Genomic DNA, 16445 nt, shown 5'->3' with positions numbered 1-16445 from the left:
GCATGGTGGAGCCAGCGTAGTAATTACAAATTCGATAAAATTTAATAATTTAAATTTAAATTATATGTTTATATTAAATATTTATTGATCCAAAATTACTAAATTAAATTTTGACTTATTATAAATCATTAATGCAAAGGCCGTAGGGATGCCGACCTGGTGAAGTGGGGTAAAGAAAATCTTAAGCAGTACAAAGTGAATTTTTGAAACCTTTTATTGTAGAAGTTTATACTTCCAAATTATTCCCTTTTAATTATTCCTTTAATAATATTCTAGATTCTTTTTATTTATGTGCAAAATATGTTAACTTAATTATTTGACATTTAAATTTTTTCTTTTATAAGATAAATTACATTAGAATATATATATATATATATATATAGGAGTAATAAATTATAAATGTTAATCAGTGAATTAAGTTTTGGAGGTACATACTAGAGGGGTCGGCTTGGGATTACATACGTATAGAATATTCTGTTTCCTTCCCTTTTTATTTTTCTCCCTTCTTTTTGGACTACACAAATCAAAAGGTAATTATAGCCATCCCACATTGTTGGTACTTAGTCTTTAGGTTTAAGATTAAATTTTTTATTATATGTATTCCATGTTGAAGGTATTGAATTGATCGAACCCATTAATTATATATTATATCATTCAATAAATTAGTTTTGATATACACATTTAATTGATAGTGCTAAAAATAATTATGACTTTTTAATGTGACAGACTTGAAAATCTTGAAATATTAAAATAAAAAATTAATAATGATTAAAGCGACAATAATGTGATCAATAAAGGTGTTACCCAATTATAAAAAGAAAAAAAGAAGATAGATATTACAATAACCTCACTTAGAGACATGTGCACTCCAATCATTATCGCATTATATAATACTTTGAGTTTAGGTTCACACATTTATATTTAAGTATTTTAATTTATATATGACACTACTATGTATGATCTCGAAAAAAATGTATGAATTCACATAAATCCGGAGAACCACCTTAAATACGCCCCTGCGCCATTCCCCGAAGTTTTTTATTTAAGAGAAAAAACTTGCACCTCATATTTATGCAAAATCAGTTTAAATAACTAAATTTAAGTAATAAATTATTATAAGAACTAGATAAATAATAATATTGCATGTAGAATTAAGAAGCAAAGTAATAATAGTGTGTGTAGAAGAAGCAACTTATTTATTCATTAATTTGGTGTAAATATCAATGAAGTATGCAAAAGAATTTAAAACACTTTCACAATAATTAGTGTAAAATGTATATATCAATAACAAGTCTCAGTCCCTAACTGGTGAATTTGTTTAATGATTTGTCTGGTAAATTTACTCTGAAAAATGGGAGGAAATGTATAAGGGACTGAATACTTCGACTTCCTTAATTTTATCATCTGGAGATAAGAGAGTGATAGGCTTAGTAGGACTCGTACCTATAATATCATCAACCAATTAAATTCTAAAATCTTAAGAATCTTTATATGAGAGATAAAAAAACACAGGGCGGCTTTGAGTGAAGAATCCACTTTTTATCAATAAGTTATATTTTTTCCCTTCATTTTTAGGAAAATTATAAAGCATTTTTAGTACTTTTTTATCATTTAAAAGAAACAATTAACTAAATGACCAAAAATAAAGATCCTAATCAGTAAGCAACGTATAGAATAAACACTCAATCAATTTTTTGTATATTGGCACATGATTGGCTTCTCTACAATATCTTTAGTATATTTTTACGCTTTTATATTTCTTTCTTTGTTTCTTCAAGTGCTTCTTTGACTAAATTGCTCTGAAAGACAACAGATATAGTGTACAAATTTGTTATTTTTATTTCTTTTCGAGCACTAAATATTGCAAAGTTATCAATTTCTGGAATTAGGTTCTATTATTTTAATTTTTTAATATTATTTTCATCTAAAACTTATTTATTTTGATGTTTACTACGTAATATATACTGACTAATTATTAAAATATAAAATATATCAATTAGAAAATATAAATTTGATTATTCAAAAAAAAAGAAGAGAACAAATGAATCTTTACTACGATCTCAAAAAATACCCTTCGAATCTTCAAAAAGTGTACTCCAAATGAAGAATATATATCAAGGAATTTTCTTTTCTCTTTTCTCGTAACAAAAAGGAATTAACACTCTTCATTAAAACTTTGACTTTAAGTTCCCAACAATATTGAGTTGCCTCTAATCAAAAAAATATCGTCTTAAAAGTAAAATTATCATCATATATGTATAGAATTTTTTGGAAGGACAGGTGGCCCCTTGGGGCTAGGTAGGCAGTTGATGGTGATGGATCCTTAGCAATATACTTTTTTCACTGTAGTGGGGTTGTTTTGTTAAAAATAAATAATAATTAAAAAAAGAGGTAGAAAAAATAAAAAGGAAGAAAAAGAAAAGATTAGCTTAATGACGAAGAATGAGACCAAATAAGAGAAACAACAAATGAGATTAGAGAATTAATAAAGTAGAGTCAGTCAATGCCTGCCTTGTTCATGTGCTAATTCAGTACTGGTTAATTTGGACACCCATGTGCCTTGTTTTTTTAAAAATAAAAAAAATAAAAAAAAAGAATCTAATCTTTGTCCTCTCATGATTTGAAAAGCCTACCATTTTTGGTATAAGTTACTTTCCTATTTTAATCTTGTAGCATGGTTCAATTTATTCTTATGTTTAAAAAGCATTCAAAGAAAGAAAAAGTCATTGAGATGTGGTAAATAATTTATCTTATTTTCAAAATTATAAATCTCATATTTTAATTTAGGAGGCTAATTTGTGGATATTTATTCTTTGATGATATATATATATATATATATATATATTTGTTATTGACAAGATATAAAACTGCAATGCTTCACATGATATTCTTGAAAATTAGATTACCAACAGTAAATAAAAGAAATGCATGGTCATGATTCGATGAAACCCTACACTCAAAATAGATGCGTTAATTATAATATTTTACAACGTCTACTCTTACTATCCCAAGCATATAGATTCTTCCAATTGATTACACTCAAGGGTGTGACTTAATTAGTGGTCAATGAAGTGCGACAAGAGGCATGAGGTCAGAAAATCTTAATAGCTCAGTTGGTTAGCTATCTAAATTTTTACCTTATTAGTGATAGATCAATTCCCACCTTCTAATCCCTTTATTCCCTACCCTAAACAGGCATTAGGTCTCAAGTTTAAAGTTCAACGGAGGCAAAAAAAATACTTGATTATTTTTACCCCTCTAACTAAGCCTTAGTGTAAATAATAGGTGTGGTGAGTTCCTACCTTAAGCCTCGTATGAATTAGTCAAGGTGTACGCAAATTGATTTGCACACCACCTTAATTAAAAAAATCGAAAAAAAAATATTCTCCCCATCAATGAATTCTCTTATCGTATTTGTCTTATATTCTTTCGTCATGATTCTTAAACATATAGTATTAATTATTGATTACCCATCTTGTGGAGAACATGTTCCGTTTGTGGCTGGGTGCAATTACTTGATGATAAAGCTGCTCTAAACATTAAAATGTATGAACATATGTGGTTTGTTGATTCCTTAATCAAAAACAAGTTTTATAATAATGTTGTCGACAAAAGGAGTGTTTGTCTTTGTATGTTAGATTGCATTAGCACTAAGTTAACAAATGATTAATTAAGTTTAATTTAAATTATTAATAGATTGAAGAATATTCCCATCCCCAAGTCAGTTTTTCTAGTTGTGGAAGTTGAGGTAGTTTTCCTTGTTGACAGTTATTTCCTGTTTTGTCCATGTTAGAAGGAAGAAAAAAAAAAACCAAACCCATGATAACTATAGTGGAGACTAACATGCAGTCTGTGGCTTTGTTATCGTCTTTCATTTGATAGATAAAGTTAACACTGGCACTTGCCCCCATTATACTCTCTTTCTTCCTCAATGGCTAGCTAGCTATAGTAGGTTCCATGTGATTAAGTACGGTAAAGTCATAAAGAAAGAGCTACCATTTACTTGCTGCATGATCTTACTTTCTTTTCTACTCTTATTGTATTATCTTGGCCCAACTTGGGGATTCTATCAAGGGAGACAAGTCGACAGTACCTACACAATAAAACACCTAGTTTTTATTCATCAATTCTTCTCAAGCAAGAAGAAATATATATCATAAAGTTACGAACGTTTAAAATATGGGCATAGAAGTAGTGTTAAAAGAGAGAATTATTCTCCAAGGAAAGAATTGAACCAGGCCGAGTTTGTAGCCAGGTACAGTAAGTTAGGCAAGTACCTGGTGAAATAATTGAGGTCCGCGCAACATTGTTATAATAAACAAAATGATTGTTAAACAAATAGAGCTTCATCCTCAAATGGTGCAAAGTCTTGGTGGACGATGTGTTTTACAACTCGATTCTGAATCATCTACTTTGTAGCTAAGGTATATCAAATTGGATGGTGTAGATTGACCACCCAGAAATCCGTTTACCAGAAAAAGAAATTTCTAAAACGAACAAAGAAAGCCAAATGACAAACTACTAAATTTGAATAAGCAAAAAGATAAAGATAAAAAAAAATACGCATTGAAAATGTTTGTTTACAATGGCAAAGGAATCTCACCTATTATCTAAAGAAATCACAAAGTTTTTCAATTTTATATCAACCCCAACATACGTGCTCTCAACTGTCAATAAGGGATCTTTGTGAATTAATAGCCAATCCAATACTCTGTTGGTTCGGATTTTTGGGCCTCCCAAATATAGATCCAGGTTCTAGTTTTAGTACGGCAGTCAATTAGTCAACCATGATACAACACAAATAGACCAAGAAATGAATCTCAGATAGCCAAAATAAGTATATTTTTATAATGAACCAACCAGATGATAGCATCAAACATGACAATTCAATACGATAGTTAGCTGGATATCTACTAACTAAGAGACGAGAGCCAGGATTTCAACTTTATGGATTTTTGAATTTTAGAACGACTATTTCAAGTGTTAATAATTGAGTTCTAAAACTTAATGTATACATATTTAATGAATTCCTTAACACAAATACAAAGTTTGAACAAAAGCTATTGGGTTCATCCAAACTCATATCAGGACTTCTACCTCCGCCCATGGTACGAACTTGTTGTGCATGGGAAGCAAATTAAATCTTGTGCGGGGATCGGGATTGGTGGCAACTTATATACATACCATCACCATTTTCTGTTTCATAATGGAGCAGCCATCTCACCTTCCAGTAATGCTCTTCAAGTCTTCTCCATCTCTGGAGTAAAAAACAAGTCCTATTCTGAAACCCACGAGATTCTTACAGATTAACGGGAGGACTTCCCTGAAATGGAAACAAGAAACTTCATTCAGAGGTCTCCTCATGAAAGGAGCTCCAGTGAAAAATAAACCAAACAGATTGATCTGAATGAAGGAACATTGTGCTAATTGAAATAGCTCTCACCTTGAACAAAAGATCATGAGCAATATGTTCCCAAGGTAACGATATAGACATCAAGCAGCACTTTAGGGGGATCATTCCTTCATCTCGGGTAGCAGAAGCAGCAGCGTATGCATGCTTTGCTGCCTCTGATGCAACTGATGCAGCTCGTCGCACAACTGCACTGAAGCTTAATCCTTTTTTAGAGTCGTGATCTACAGAATTTTGGCTCAAGTCCTGCTTGCTTTGATCTAATTCACAGAGAAGTAAAAGCATTGAATATTTACTTTGCAGAAGGTCTAAATAGATCAATCTATACAAGGGAGACCGTCATGCAGTACCCATCACAAGGGGCTGGAAGAAAAAAATTAAACTATTTAACGCATTTGGTTGCTTCTGAAAAATGATTTTTCTTGAGCCGAGGGTCTATCGAAAACAGCCTCTCTACCCCACAAAGGTATTTGGGAAGGGGGGGTTAATGTTTGCGTACACCCCTACCCTCCCCAGACCCCACTTGTGGGACCACACTGGGTATGTTGTTATTGTTAATGCATTTGGTTGCAGCCGAAGTGAACAGTTACTATGGAGATTGTATCAAATGAAATCTTCTAGCTCACACAAAAGACAGCATAAATGGAATGACCCACTACAATGCACTAAAGTTGCAAGGATGTCATGCATACTATCACAAGATTCAGGTTTCTTTAAGATTTTCAGAAATATTTATCCCAATAAAACTAGATGAATTCCCTGTACAAGTTATTGGTGTGTTTGAGTTTCTGAATCAACTGAGCAAAATTGAGAAGATATATTAAGTTACTCTTCAAGTAATTAACCAATCACCAACTTTATAACAAGAAATCAAATAACCTAGCCTCACACAGAGAGATCAAATTTTGTGATACAACATGATGAATCAGTAACTATTTTTCAGTTTACCTACAACACCAGACACAGCTACTTCAACTTCCCCACGTCCTCCAGGGCCTTTCATGTAAATCCTGTCAGTTTTCCCAACAGAATGAAGTGAGAGAAGGCTCCCAAATCCAGACCTTCCAGCTGTGAAAATAAAAGGAGTTGACATTAGATTACCAGAATTCATGTTCCACTTGAAACTGCCAAAAAAAACAGAACTAGGAAATCTCCCTGCAATTGAAATTTGATGATTTACTATATCAACTGTTATACTTGAACACCAGCAATGCAGAGCTGTAGTTGCGACACCAACTCCTTAAATGATACTCCCTCTTTTCGAGTATTGGGAATGAGTTGGCTACCCATAGTAGGATAGCCAACTTATGAACCACCATAGGATCGGAGGTAAGGTTTATGTTCCCCTCCTTGTATATTTATTTTTATATTTATGTTAAGTCTTGGGGGTGTATTGCTCAACCCCTGACCGCCACGAGGGATGAGATCCTTGGGTTAGGTCAGTTTATCAACAAAAAAAAAAAATGATACTCCCTCATTCCTAATTCATGTGAGACTTACTATTTTGAGACTGTTTTACAATATTTGTTTTAGTTGGATAAACAAGCAAACTACTTTATTATAAGAAGAAAACCACTAAGATAGTGCAACATATCACAGAAAGGGTATCCATTCCACCATTTATATTATTTTATCCAACTTTTAAAAGTCTCAAGAGGTTGAATTTTTTTTACAAATGAGATCAAAATATCGATGTGATATTTGATCCATCAAACAACTTTTCGACTAGTACCCTTTTTTATGGCGAAGAGAGGATCAAAGTTGGTACAGTCATATCATGATATACAATCCTCACTTCCAATAGTTCCCTATCAGTTTTACAGCACAGAAACCTCATCTTAGTTGCTAAACAGGACATTTTGGACTAAAGTGCGTGCAATAGGAACATGCAAAATGGAAAAATCTTGATGGTTCACCAGCTTCCATTAAAAAATGATTTGGCAGTATGACAAAAAGAAACGACAATCAATTATTGTATGATAATGAAGACCAGATGTCGAAACAGCAAGTTTACCGTCATATGCATCTCGGACCATTTGATAGCTAACAAAGCCTGAGAAAAGAGTAATCTGGAATCATATTAAAAACTGTCAGTACACCAACAACTTCACAACTAATTCTCATGAGAACTACAAGTATACGCTAAATACATAATAAACACAATATCCAACATATGAGGACCTCAAAATACATTGTCAGAAAGTTTGTAAGCAAGAGAAAAAATGATCACAAAACTCTTTCAATATTTGATAAAGTAAATTACAAGTGCTTAATTTTAGCTATGCAAATGAAATGAAAAACTACTGTAGAGCGTATGGTTGGTAAGACGTCATATTAGGTCAGATGTCCAAATATGTCATCCCTAAAAGAAAGCTTTAGGGAACCAAGCAGCCCATAGATGATGTTTGTTTTCTGATGAAGTGATTGGCTTCATTAATGGCATCAAGAAAATCCAAAGTAGTTCTAAAATAGAACCAAAGAGAAAGAAACCCACAGATGGTGTTTTCTTTTATCTCGTCTAGCAAAAAACACATCTCTGGACTGCTTAGCTTCCCTTAAATTTTCCTATAGGAGGCAGGTAAATAGATGAACACTTTTTGCATGATCAATAGAAATGTGTGTCAATTATATTAGTTCCATAACCTTCCGTTTCTTCAACAAATAACAAAGTAGAATTCAGTGCTATAATTCACTTTTACGTCATGTCCTTACAAACTAAAAGCACTAAAGCAAAGAAGATGTGAAAGTGCGTTTATCTCTGTAAGTCTATAAGAAGGGTGCGTTCCGAGGTGTGAAGTGGGAGAGAAGTGATGTCACAATTGGGGTTTTAAATAAAACGACCTTTCGATTTTTCATTTTTTTTTTCGTTTTCATATTGAAAAAGTAATAAGAATGAGAGGTGTTAAGCTTTTTATCATCCTAGCGTCAAGCTATTTTTCCGCAGGAGCTCCCCTACAGTATCGTCACCGCAGTAGAGTTTAACCACCAAGATCGGGATGGATTGGTGTGGTTCCTCTACGCCTAAGACACTAGAATATCGAATCATGAACGAAGAAAGGCATGAGAGAAAAGCATATTGGCTAGTAATTGTGAAGCCCTAATTCTTGACTGGAGGGGACACCAAAGGCCTCTGCCCTTCCATCCCTTGGATAGATAGAGAGAGAGGGCAGAGCTTTTGGTTTTTTCATGTTGTCAAAGAGTTGAACAATGGTTTTTTCGTGTTGTCAAAGATTTGATCAGGTCATGTAGGAACAAGGTTCAAGTCTACCGATCTGTTAGAGTGCCTCTGCTGCATACATCACTGCACTTCCACTTGACACCTATCGTAATGATAAACGGCTCGTCTTGCCGTGACGTTCTCTTGAATTCTCAAAAAAACTTTTGTCGCTCCATCCCCGCAGGGCCAGAGAACCCGTCGCTGTCTCGGCTGCGCTACCGAAAGTTCTGGGGAAGTCGAAATAGGAGATCACTCATCTTGGGGTGGGCTTACTATTTAGATGTTTTCAGCAGTTATCCGCTCCGTACTTGGCTACCCAGCGTTTATTGTGGGCACAATAATTGGTACACCAGAGGTGCGTCCTTCCCGATCCTCTCGTACTAGGGAAAGGTCCTCTCACAACTCTAACGCCCACACCGGATATGGACCGAACTGTCTCACGACGTTCTAAACCCAGCTCACGTACCGCTTTAATGGGCGAACGGCCCAACCCTTGGAACATACTACAGCTCCAGGTGGCGAAGAGCCGACATCAAGGTGCCAAACCTTCCCGTCGATGTGAGCTCTTAGGGAAGATCAATTTGTTATCCCTAGAGTAACTTTTATCCGTTGAGCGAAGGCCCTCCCACTTGGCACTGTCGGATCACTAAGGCCGACTTTCGTCCTTGCTCGACGGGTGGGTCTTGTAGTCAAGCTCTCTTCTGCCTTTGCACTCTAGGGCCAATCTCCGTCTGGCCCGAGGAAACCTTTGCACGCCTCCGTTACCTTTTGGGAGGCTTACACCCCATAGAAACTGTCCCTTGGCCCGTAGGTCCTAACACAAGGTTAGAATTCTAGCCCTTCCAGAGTGGTATCTCACTGATGGCTCGGGCCCCCCCGGAAGGAGGCCTTCTTCACCTTCCACCTAAGCTGTGCAGGAAAGGCCCAAAGCCAATCCCACGGCAAGAATTATAAATACTATTCACTTCTAGAGAAAATCAATTTCTCGAACCTTTGAAGTTGGTGCTTTTCCAGAACTTGTATCACTCCTTGAAGTATCAGCAGGACTGCAGTCTTGTCGTATTCTCTCCCTTGGAAATGCAGCTCCATCATGTGCATTTAAAATTACACAATAGCAGTGATCAACATCAGTCAAGACCTGAAGGAAATATAATTCAGTCACATCAAAAGTGAACGAAGAAGTTTGCTCTAATTTATTTTCATGTGAGTGTTAATTTAAGCGATCAATGCCGATCATCACACTTGTGCCCTTTCGTGGAATGCTGCCTTGGATTTCATGTCTTCACCCAATTTAGTGGGGGAAATCAACCTCACACAAACTTTAAGCATTATTTGTTCTTCCCTGGAGATTAGTTGGAAAACACAAGAATTAATAGCCTGATATCATCTATTCTACTGCTCTTTCAGGCTGTCATTCATGGCAACTTCACATTGGATTAACCTGGTATAGGCCATCAAACTCTATTCCAAATCAAGGTACACTAACTGAAGGAATATCCAACCTATTGACAATTAAAGCCTTAGAGAATAGGGGTTCATACTCATTGATTTTTTCTTAATAATTACGCATGAGAGATTTTCACAAAAGATTTTACAATTCGAGGTGGCAATTATAAAGTAGCCAAAAATGATTTGCAGGACTCTATGAGCATGAGGCAAAATTTGAGAGATGTAAGAAAAGCTAGCTTCTAGAATTTTGCAATGTCAAACATGAAAATAAACTAGAGGTACAAAATGCTTGTATTATCAAAGGAAGGTATGTACAGTCTGAAACTATTAAAGATACGGATTTTGCATGCAAAATGGTAGACTACCGCAATCCATCAAGATGTAATTGTTTTCTTACAGATCAAATGGGAATGAAAACCAAGAGTGATTAACATCTCTATTACATGCAAAATGGTAGACCACCCATGATCCTTCAAGAGGTAACTGTTTGCTTACAGATCCAATTCAAATAAAATGTTAGAGTAAACATGAAAACCCAGGATGATTAACTGATCTGATAATTAAATACAACAACATACCCATTGTAATCCAACAAGTGCGGTCTAGGGAAGGTGTGTATGCAGCCTTACCCCTACCTTGTGAAGGTAGAGAGGTTTCCGATAGACCCTCGACTCAAGTAAAGCACATCAAAATCATGGAAAGGTTTCCAGTACATTATGCCTTTCATATATTAAGCCACATAGCAACTTAACAAAAGTGGTCTAGGAGTTGATATATTACCACTGCATCAAAAGTGGAATCATAGTCATCAACTGCAAAACATATCTCTGGGTAGGCAGAGGTTGTTTCTACTTCCTGAATATATATTTATAATGTCATTACAAGACATTTAAATCAAGCATAAAAGGAGTCATATGGATCTCTAGATATTAGACACACTTACCTTTCTTGAGTCCAAGTGAAAATTGATACGGCTTGGAGATGCATACACAGTTTTGACAACCTGAAAAAGTATAGAAATAAAAGAAGATATAACCATATTTGCTGTTCACTAATGAAAACTAAACTAGAGAGAGGCAAGGAGCCAAACATTTCACAAAGATTCTACTTGGCTATATACAGTAATAAAAAAGGGTAGCAGGTTTTATTTAACAACTACTTGAATAGTAAAGTGAATTAGAGTAGTATGAACACTAATAGGAAGTTTCTGATCTGCCTACTTGCCTTGTATATAGGAGATAATGGCCTGTCTTTTCCAGTCTGGTAATTCTGAAGGACCTGTTGACTAGCACAAAACCAAAAAAAAAACGAAAACCACTAAAAAGAATACTAAAAGTTGTTATTATTTAGCTGATGCATAAACATATGATACAATAACAATGAGATTCTGGCAAAAGTAACAGCAGTAGTTCCTCTTTGATCAAAAATCAAATAACAGAAATATCTTGAGAAGATACTCAAAATTTTATAGACGTTTTTCTGAGTATTCCCTTATTAACCAGAGTTCATGAAAAACTCAAGAGTCATATAAACTTTATTTTTCTCATAAAACACATCATGGAACATTAAGACACCACATCATGGAACAAAGAAAATTAAGGAATAGTACCTGCAAATTGCAACCGTCACACTAAAAGAAGTTTGAGCAATTAAGTTCAAGTAAAAGGAGCGCCTCCAATCAACATCTGATGCACTTGCACCAATTAAGTCATCCAACTGACATGAAGACAGTGAACAATAGATATTTGTCACCTTTGAAAACATCTTAATCATCTGGTAAATCCAGATGAAGGTAAATAACTAAGGGGTTGTTTGATAGCTGGTTTAGAGGTGAGTTATGCAGGTACTAAATCCAGCATAAATAAATACGACGTTTCGTAGCTAGTTAGGAAGTCAGTTATTCATATATAAAACTAATACGGCGTTTGGTTTACAATTTAGAAACCCACATAACTAATACATGTATAAGTTATGAAGGGATCTATGTATTCTTTTATGCAGAATAGGTGGAATAACTAATACATAAATAACTAAATCCTGCATAACTAATACTTGCATAAATTATACGTAGATTTCCTCATAACTAATCCCTATATTACAAATACTTGAATAACTCTAACCATCTACCAAACGACCCCAACTGTTATAAATCAATCTCACCTTTAATGTGACCACAATTAAATAAAGAGTTAACCAAATCTGAATTCATTCATTTTCAAACTTAACTACTAGGTTATCGAAGCAAAGAAGCTAGAGAAACCATCATCCCTATCAATTGCATAATTTCTTTAGCAATATTCAAATAAATTTCTTAACATAAAAATGTATCATCAATGTTGGAGTGAAATATATGTCCTCTAGATAATATCAACCCAAACTCAGGATGCCCATGAATACATAAAACTTGAAGATTCCAAAGAAGACAAGTGACCATGGAATCTGGACAAAATGTTTTCTGATCACAGTATCTTTAACTTTGCAGTAAGAATTTGGCTCTTTGGAGTACTTGACCAGTTAATAAGATAATTATATCATGTAAGCAAGTAGAACCTGTTACACCATAAATGTAGGGAACTTGAGAACCCATACCAAATATGTTTTCTATTTGGCGAAATGTTAGTAGGAATAGACTTAGAAACGAGAGTGAGACAGAACAGAACTTCACAACGAATGCAAAAGGAAACAGTACAACACTCTGCACGATGAAGAATGTCAAGTTCTTCTAGTGTTGCATGATCTTACAACACATAAAGGTGGAAATTCCTCATAGCATACTGCCACATCAATGGTCACTGGCACTCATCCAAAAACATAACTAGTATACAATCTTGAAAATCCATATCCACAACTAACACATGGTCCAAGTAGAGTGATGAACTAACAAAGTGAAATCATCAGGAAAACTGAATGAGCTCTTGGAATGAGTTATGGACACGCTTTCCTGACTACTAACCAGAAAATTAGGCTACAACTTCACAATGAACTTTTACAATATTCTAGTATTTCTATCTACCAGTTGCACATTGATGAATCACAAGCCTCTATTTAGAAGGACTCCTCGTGTATTGCCTATTTTGAGAGACGACAACTCATCTCGTCATGCAAGACGGGAAAATAACAACATCTCACCATCATTCCCCAAGGTAGCATTTGGCAACAGTTAATCAAAGATGTAGTGCGTCCAACATCTATCCCTTTTCAAAATCTAGATGTAATTCTCAAGTCCCATTCACTTGGATTAGAGTCTTATTTCAGGCTTAATCTAGAATCTTGAATCACCTTGAGTTTTTTCTTTGACATGTGTAGCATCAAAATAGACCTTAAACTAAAGAAGTTTATAGTGAAACAAGGACAAAAGATTCCACTTAACCATTGAGCTGCAAATTTGCTTAAAATCCAAATTAAACTAAACAAGACAATCTACATAAATAAAGAAGAAAAAGACCAAGCTTGACGATTCATAAAATTTCCAAGTTTGTTGGCCCGTATGGTTCATAATATTCTAGTGAACATACATCATACATTCAAATGATTAACACAGTCAATGAAAGAAAGCACTTTTTTTGTGTGTCAGAGAAATCTGAATGAAAAACTTGTGCTGCTTTTACCTTAGGTCCCCACCTGCGTACAAAGTATGGAGAATTTGCAGATTCATCTTCATTTGACCCATGTTTCTGCAAATGCTACACCAAAATATATCTTTGTATTAATTCACTTTCAGTAAACTGTTGTTCAGATTATGCAGATTGCAACTTATAACCCTATAAGAAGGAGAAAGTGAAAAAGAGGTGTACCAATTTTTTAGCAAAGAATACAAGATCATCTTCCTGACGCCCCCTAGACTCCCTTCCACGAATGAAATACACATCCATAACGCCATGCCAGAAAAGGGGATCTGTTTCAACATCTGATGTTTCATCTTCCACTATGGTTTTCCCTAACATCTTTGAATTCTTCTTCACCATACATAGCAACTCGGATCTGCGTGGAGTTTGAATTTGAGAAGGCAAACAAACACAAATAGAAGCGAACAGTATAACACTCTTCACTTCCCCTACCATATCTTAAGAGATTCATAATTAGGTATCGCATAAACCTAGAAAAGAAAGAAAGAAACCACTGATGAGGAGCAAACAAAGCCATTTTGAACCTTCTTATTTATCATCCAACGCCGATGGACCGAAGTAAAAGTCTAACCATCAATTCATTTCCAAAGGAAGTTCAAATCATATCGACTTGAAAACATGGAATGCTTATCGGAAATTCATCATCTAATTACCCAATTTCAGAGGGTATACTTGCGAAATTAGGAATCTTAGGAATCGTTATACTTGCGAAATTCACTTGGCAGATTCATAATTTCATTCAATTGACAACATAGACATGAAAGCCTATCAATTTTAGCTACTTGTACCTCCAACTAAGAATTTCATTTGATAACACCAAAAGAAAAGGAAAGGGGGAGAAACAACAAGACAAACGTCACCTCCTAACAGTTAATTCCCGACACAGCATATTCCCACTGGTAATGCTAGTCAAATCAATTTAGCAGGTTCTTTATGTCTTTAATAACAAACATAATCACAAAAATCTTTTGTCTCAAGCTACTTGTATGTTGTCTAATCCAAATAGGGGTTTCAAACAGAAAAAATTTCAACTCTAACTCAGTGCCAATTCGTAATGCTAGTCAAATAAATTTAGCAAGTTCATTACTTCATTATGTCTCCAATAATAACAATAAAAACATACCCAGTGAAATCTCACTAGTGGGTCTGGGGAGGATAGAGTGTACACAGACCCTACCATTACCTCGTGGAGGTAGAGATGTGTGTCTCCAATAATAACATAACACAAAAAGTTCTCACTCTGTAGATACTTGCATGTTTTAATCCAAATAGAAATTTCAATAACAAAATTTCAACTTCTAACTCAGCATCTTTGGAATCATAATGCTTTGGATTCATAATGCCAGTCAAATCAAGTTAGCTAGTTCCTTATTCTTCAATACATAACAACAACAACGTCAACATACCCACAGAAACCCCACAAGTGGAGTCTGGAAAGGGTAAAATATAGGCAGACCTTACGACTACCTCGTGGAGGTAGATAAGTTATTTTCGAAAGACCCTCGGCTCAAGTGCCGCAAATCCGGATACAAAGAAGAAGGAGACAGTGAAGAAAATATAGCAGGTCCCAAGGAAACAGTGCAAAGTCTACCAGAAGGGAGGAACAACAACAACAAAATAGTGCAATAATCGAAACACAAGAAAAAATATACCAGGATAGATTATAGAAAACATTGATGCATATCAAAAACAAGAGCTACAGTAATACAATGACAAACACCAACCACCCTAAGCAAGACAACACTACCCTACCTACTAATCTTCTACCCTAATAGTGTCATCCACACACTCCTATCTAAGGTCAGGTCCTCGGTAATCTAAAGTTGCGTCATATCCTGTCTTATATTTTTTTCAAAACTGTCTTCTGAATTGTAATGCTAGTCAGATCAAATCAGAAAGTTCATTATTCCTTGAATACATAACATAAACACAAAATATTCTCAACCTCTTAGCTACTTGCATGTTGTCTAATCCAAATAAAGATTTCAAGATCACAAATTTCAACTCCTACCTCAATGTCCTCAGAATCATAATGCTAGTCAAATCAATTTAGCAAGTTCATTATCTCTTCAATAAATAACGTAATCACAAAAGGAAAAATAATAATCTCCAGCTTCTTGTATGCCTTATCATCCAAACATATATTTTAACAACATCAAATTTCAACTCCTAACTCTGCTATCTTCAGGATCACAATGCAAGTCAAATCAATTTAGCAACTAGCAAATACATTATTTCTTTATTAAATAACCGAAACACAAAAATTTCTTCAATCTATAACCTGAACGCAAAAATATTCTCAATCTCCAGCTACTTATATGTCCTGTTCAAATGCAAAACTCTTCACTCAATATTCATTACGACCAATCCATCGAAACCTAATTAGAGAAACGGAAGGACAGGAAGTAAAAGTATAGGTAATAATACTCAAATTAGACTCACCGACTAGGGGTTTGGGCTCCATCCCCTAGCATTTTCTTCTTCTCTCTGTGAAAACTCTCCTTTCAACAACGCGGATTTGATACCGCAGACTCCGCCGCTCAAATTGATGAAGTTTCTCCGATAACGATGCGTTTCGGAGAGAACGAAGCAATGGAAGAAGACGAAGGAAGTAGCAGGAGTAACCGAGTAGGAGGAAGACACCTGTTTTGCGTTGATATTAGGAAAGCTGCGTAAAACTTCTCTGAAATTTACAAAGGGGAGTGAAACTCGTGCTGGCTACAGTAAAAATTGAATTGGCAAG

General features: G+C 34.9%; 1 protein-coding gene across 4 annotated transcripts; it reads right to left on the bottom strand.

Annotated features, from left to right (window-relative positions):
* Nucleotides 1-4825: 4825 nt before the first annotated feature.
* Nucleotides 4826-16445, bottom strand: LOC129902363 (uncharacterized). 4 transcript variants are annotated; one of them, XM_055977589.1, is made up of 12 exons: nt 16145-16445; nt 13871-14057; nt 13685-13750; nt 11686-11792; nt 11301-11361; nt 11020-11079; nt 10857-10931; nt 9619-9765; nt 7425-7479; nt 6359-6478; nt 5444-5670; nt 4826-5323 (listed from the first exon to the last, which is right to left on the bottom strand). In XM_055977589.1, exons 1-12 carry the CDS (start codon nt 16174-16176, stop codon nt 5300-5302), a joined length of 1161 nt encoding a protein of 386 aa, XP_055833564.1. In that variant the 5' UTR covers nt 16177-16445; the 3' UTR covers nt 4826-5299. The 4 variants fall into 4 exon arrangements, with proteins under 4 accessions (XP_055833564.1, XP_055833563.1, XP_055833565.1 ...); XM_055977588.1 differs by having other exon boundaries at nt 13685-13759; nt 16145-16443; XM_055977590.1 differs by lacking the exon at nt 10857-10931 and having other exon boundaries at nt 13685-13759; nt 16145-16444.

The sequence above is a fragment of the Solanum dulcamara genome, chromosome 9, assembly GCF_947179165.1.
Source record: "Solanum dulcamara chromosome 9, daSolDulc1.2, whole genome shotgun sequence".
In the NCBI taxonomy this organism is placed as follows: domain Eukaryota; kingdom Viridiplantae; phylum Streptophyta; class Magnoliopsida; order Solanales; family Solanaceae; genus Solanum; species Solanum dulcamara.
The sequence above is the reverse complement of the archived record's forward strand: the minus strand, read 5'-3'. Positions and strand labels throughout refer to the sequence as shown.

What these genes read in the sequence shown, in the direction of transcription:
- LOC129902363 (XM_055977588.1), bottom strand. Translation starts at nt 16,176, where the DNA reads ATGCTAGGGGATGGAGCCCAAACCCCTAGTCG. An exon ending in AGCTGTGTCTGGTGTTGTAG is followed by an intron (nt 5,671 to 6,358) that starts GTAAACTGAAAA and finishes TCTGTGAATTAG; the next exon opens with ATCAAAGCAAGCAGGACTTG. An exon ending in CTCATGATCTTTTGTTCAAG is followed by an intron (nt 5,324 to 5,443) that starts GTGAGAGCTATT and finishes TTTCCATTTCAG; the next exon opens with GGAAGTCCTCCCGTTAATCT.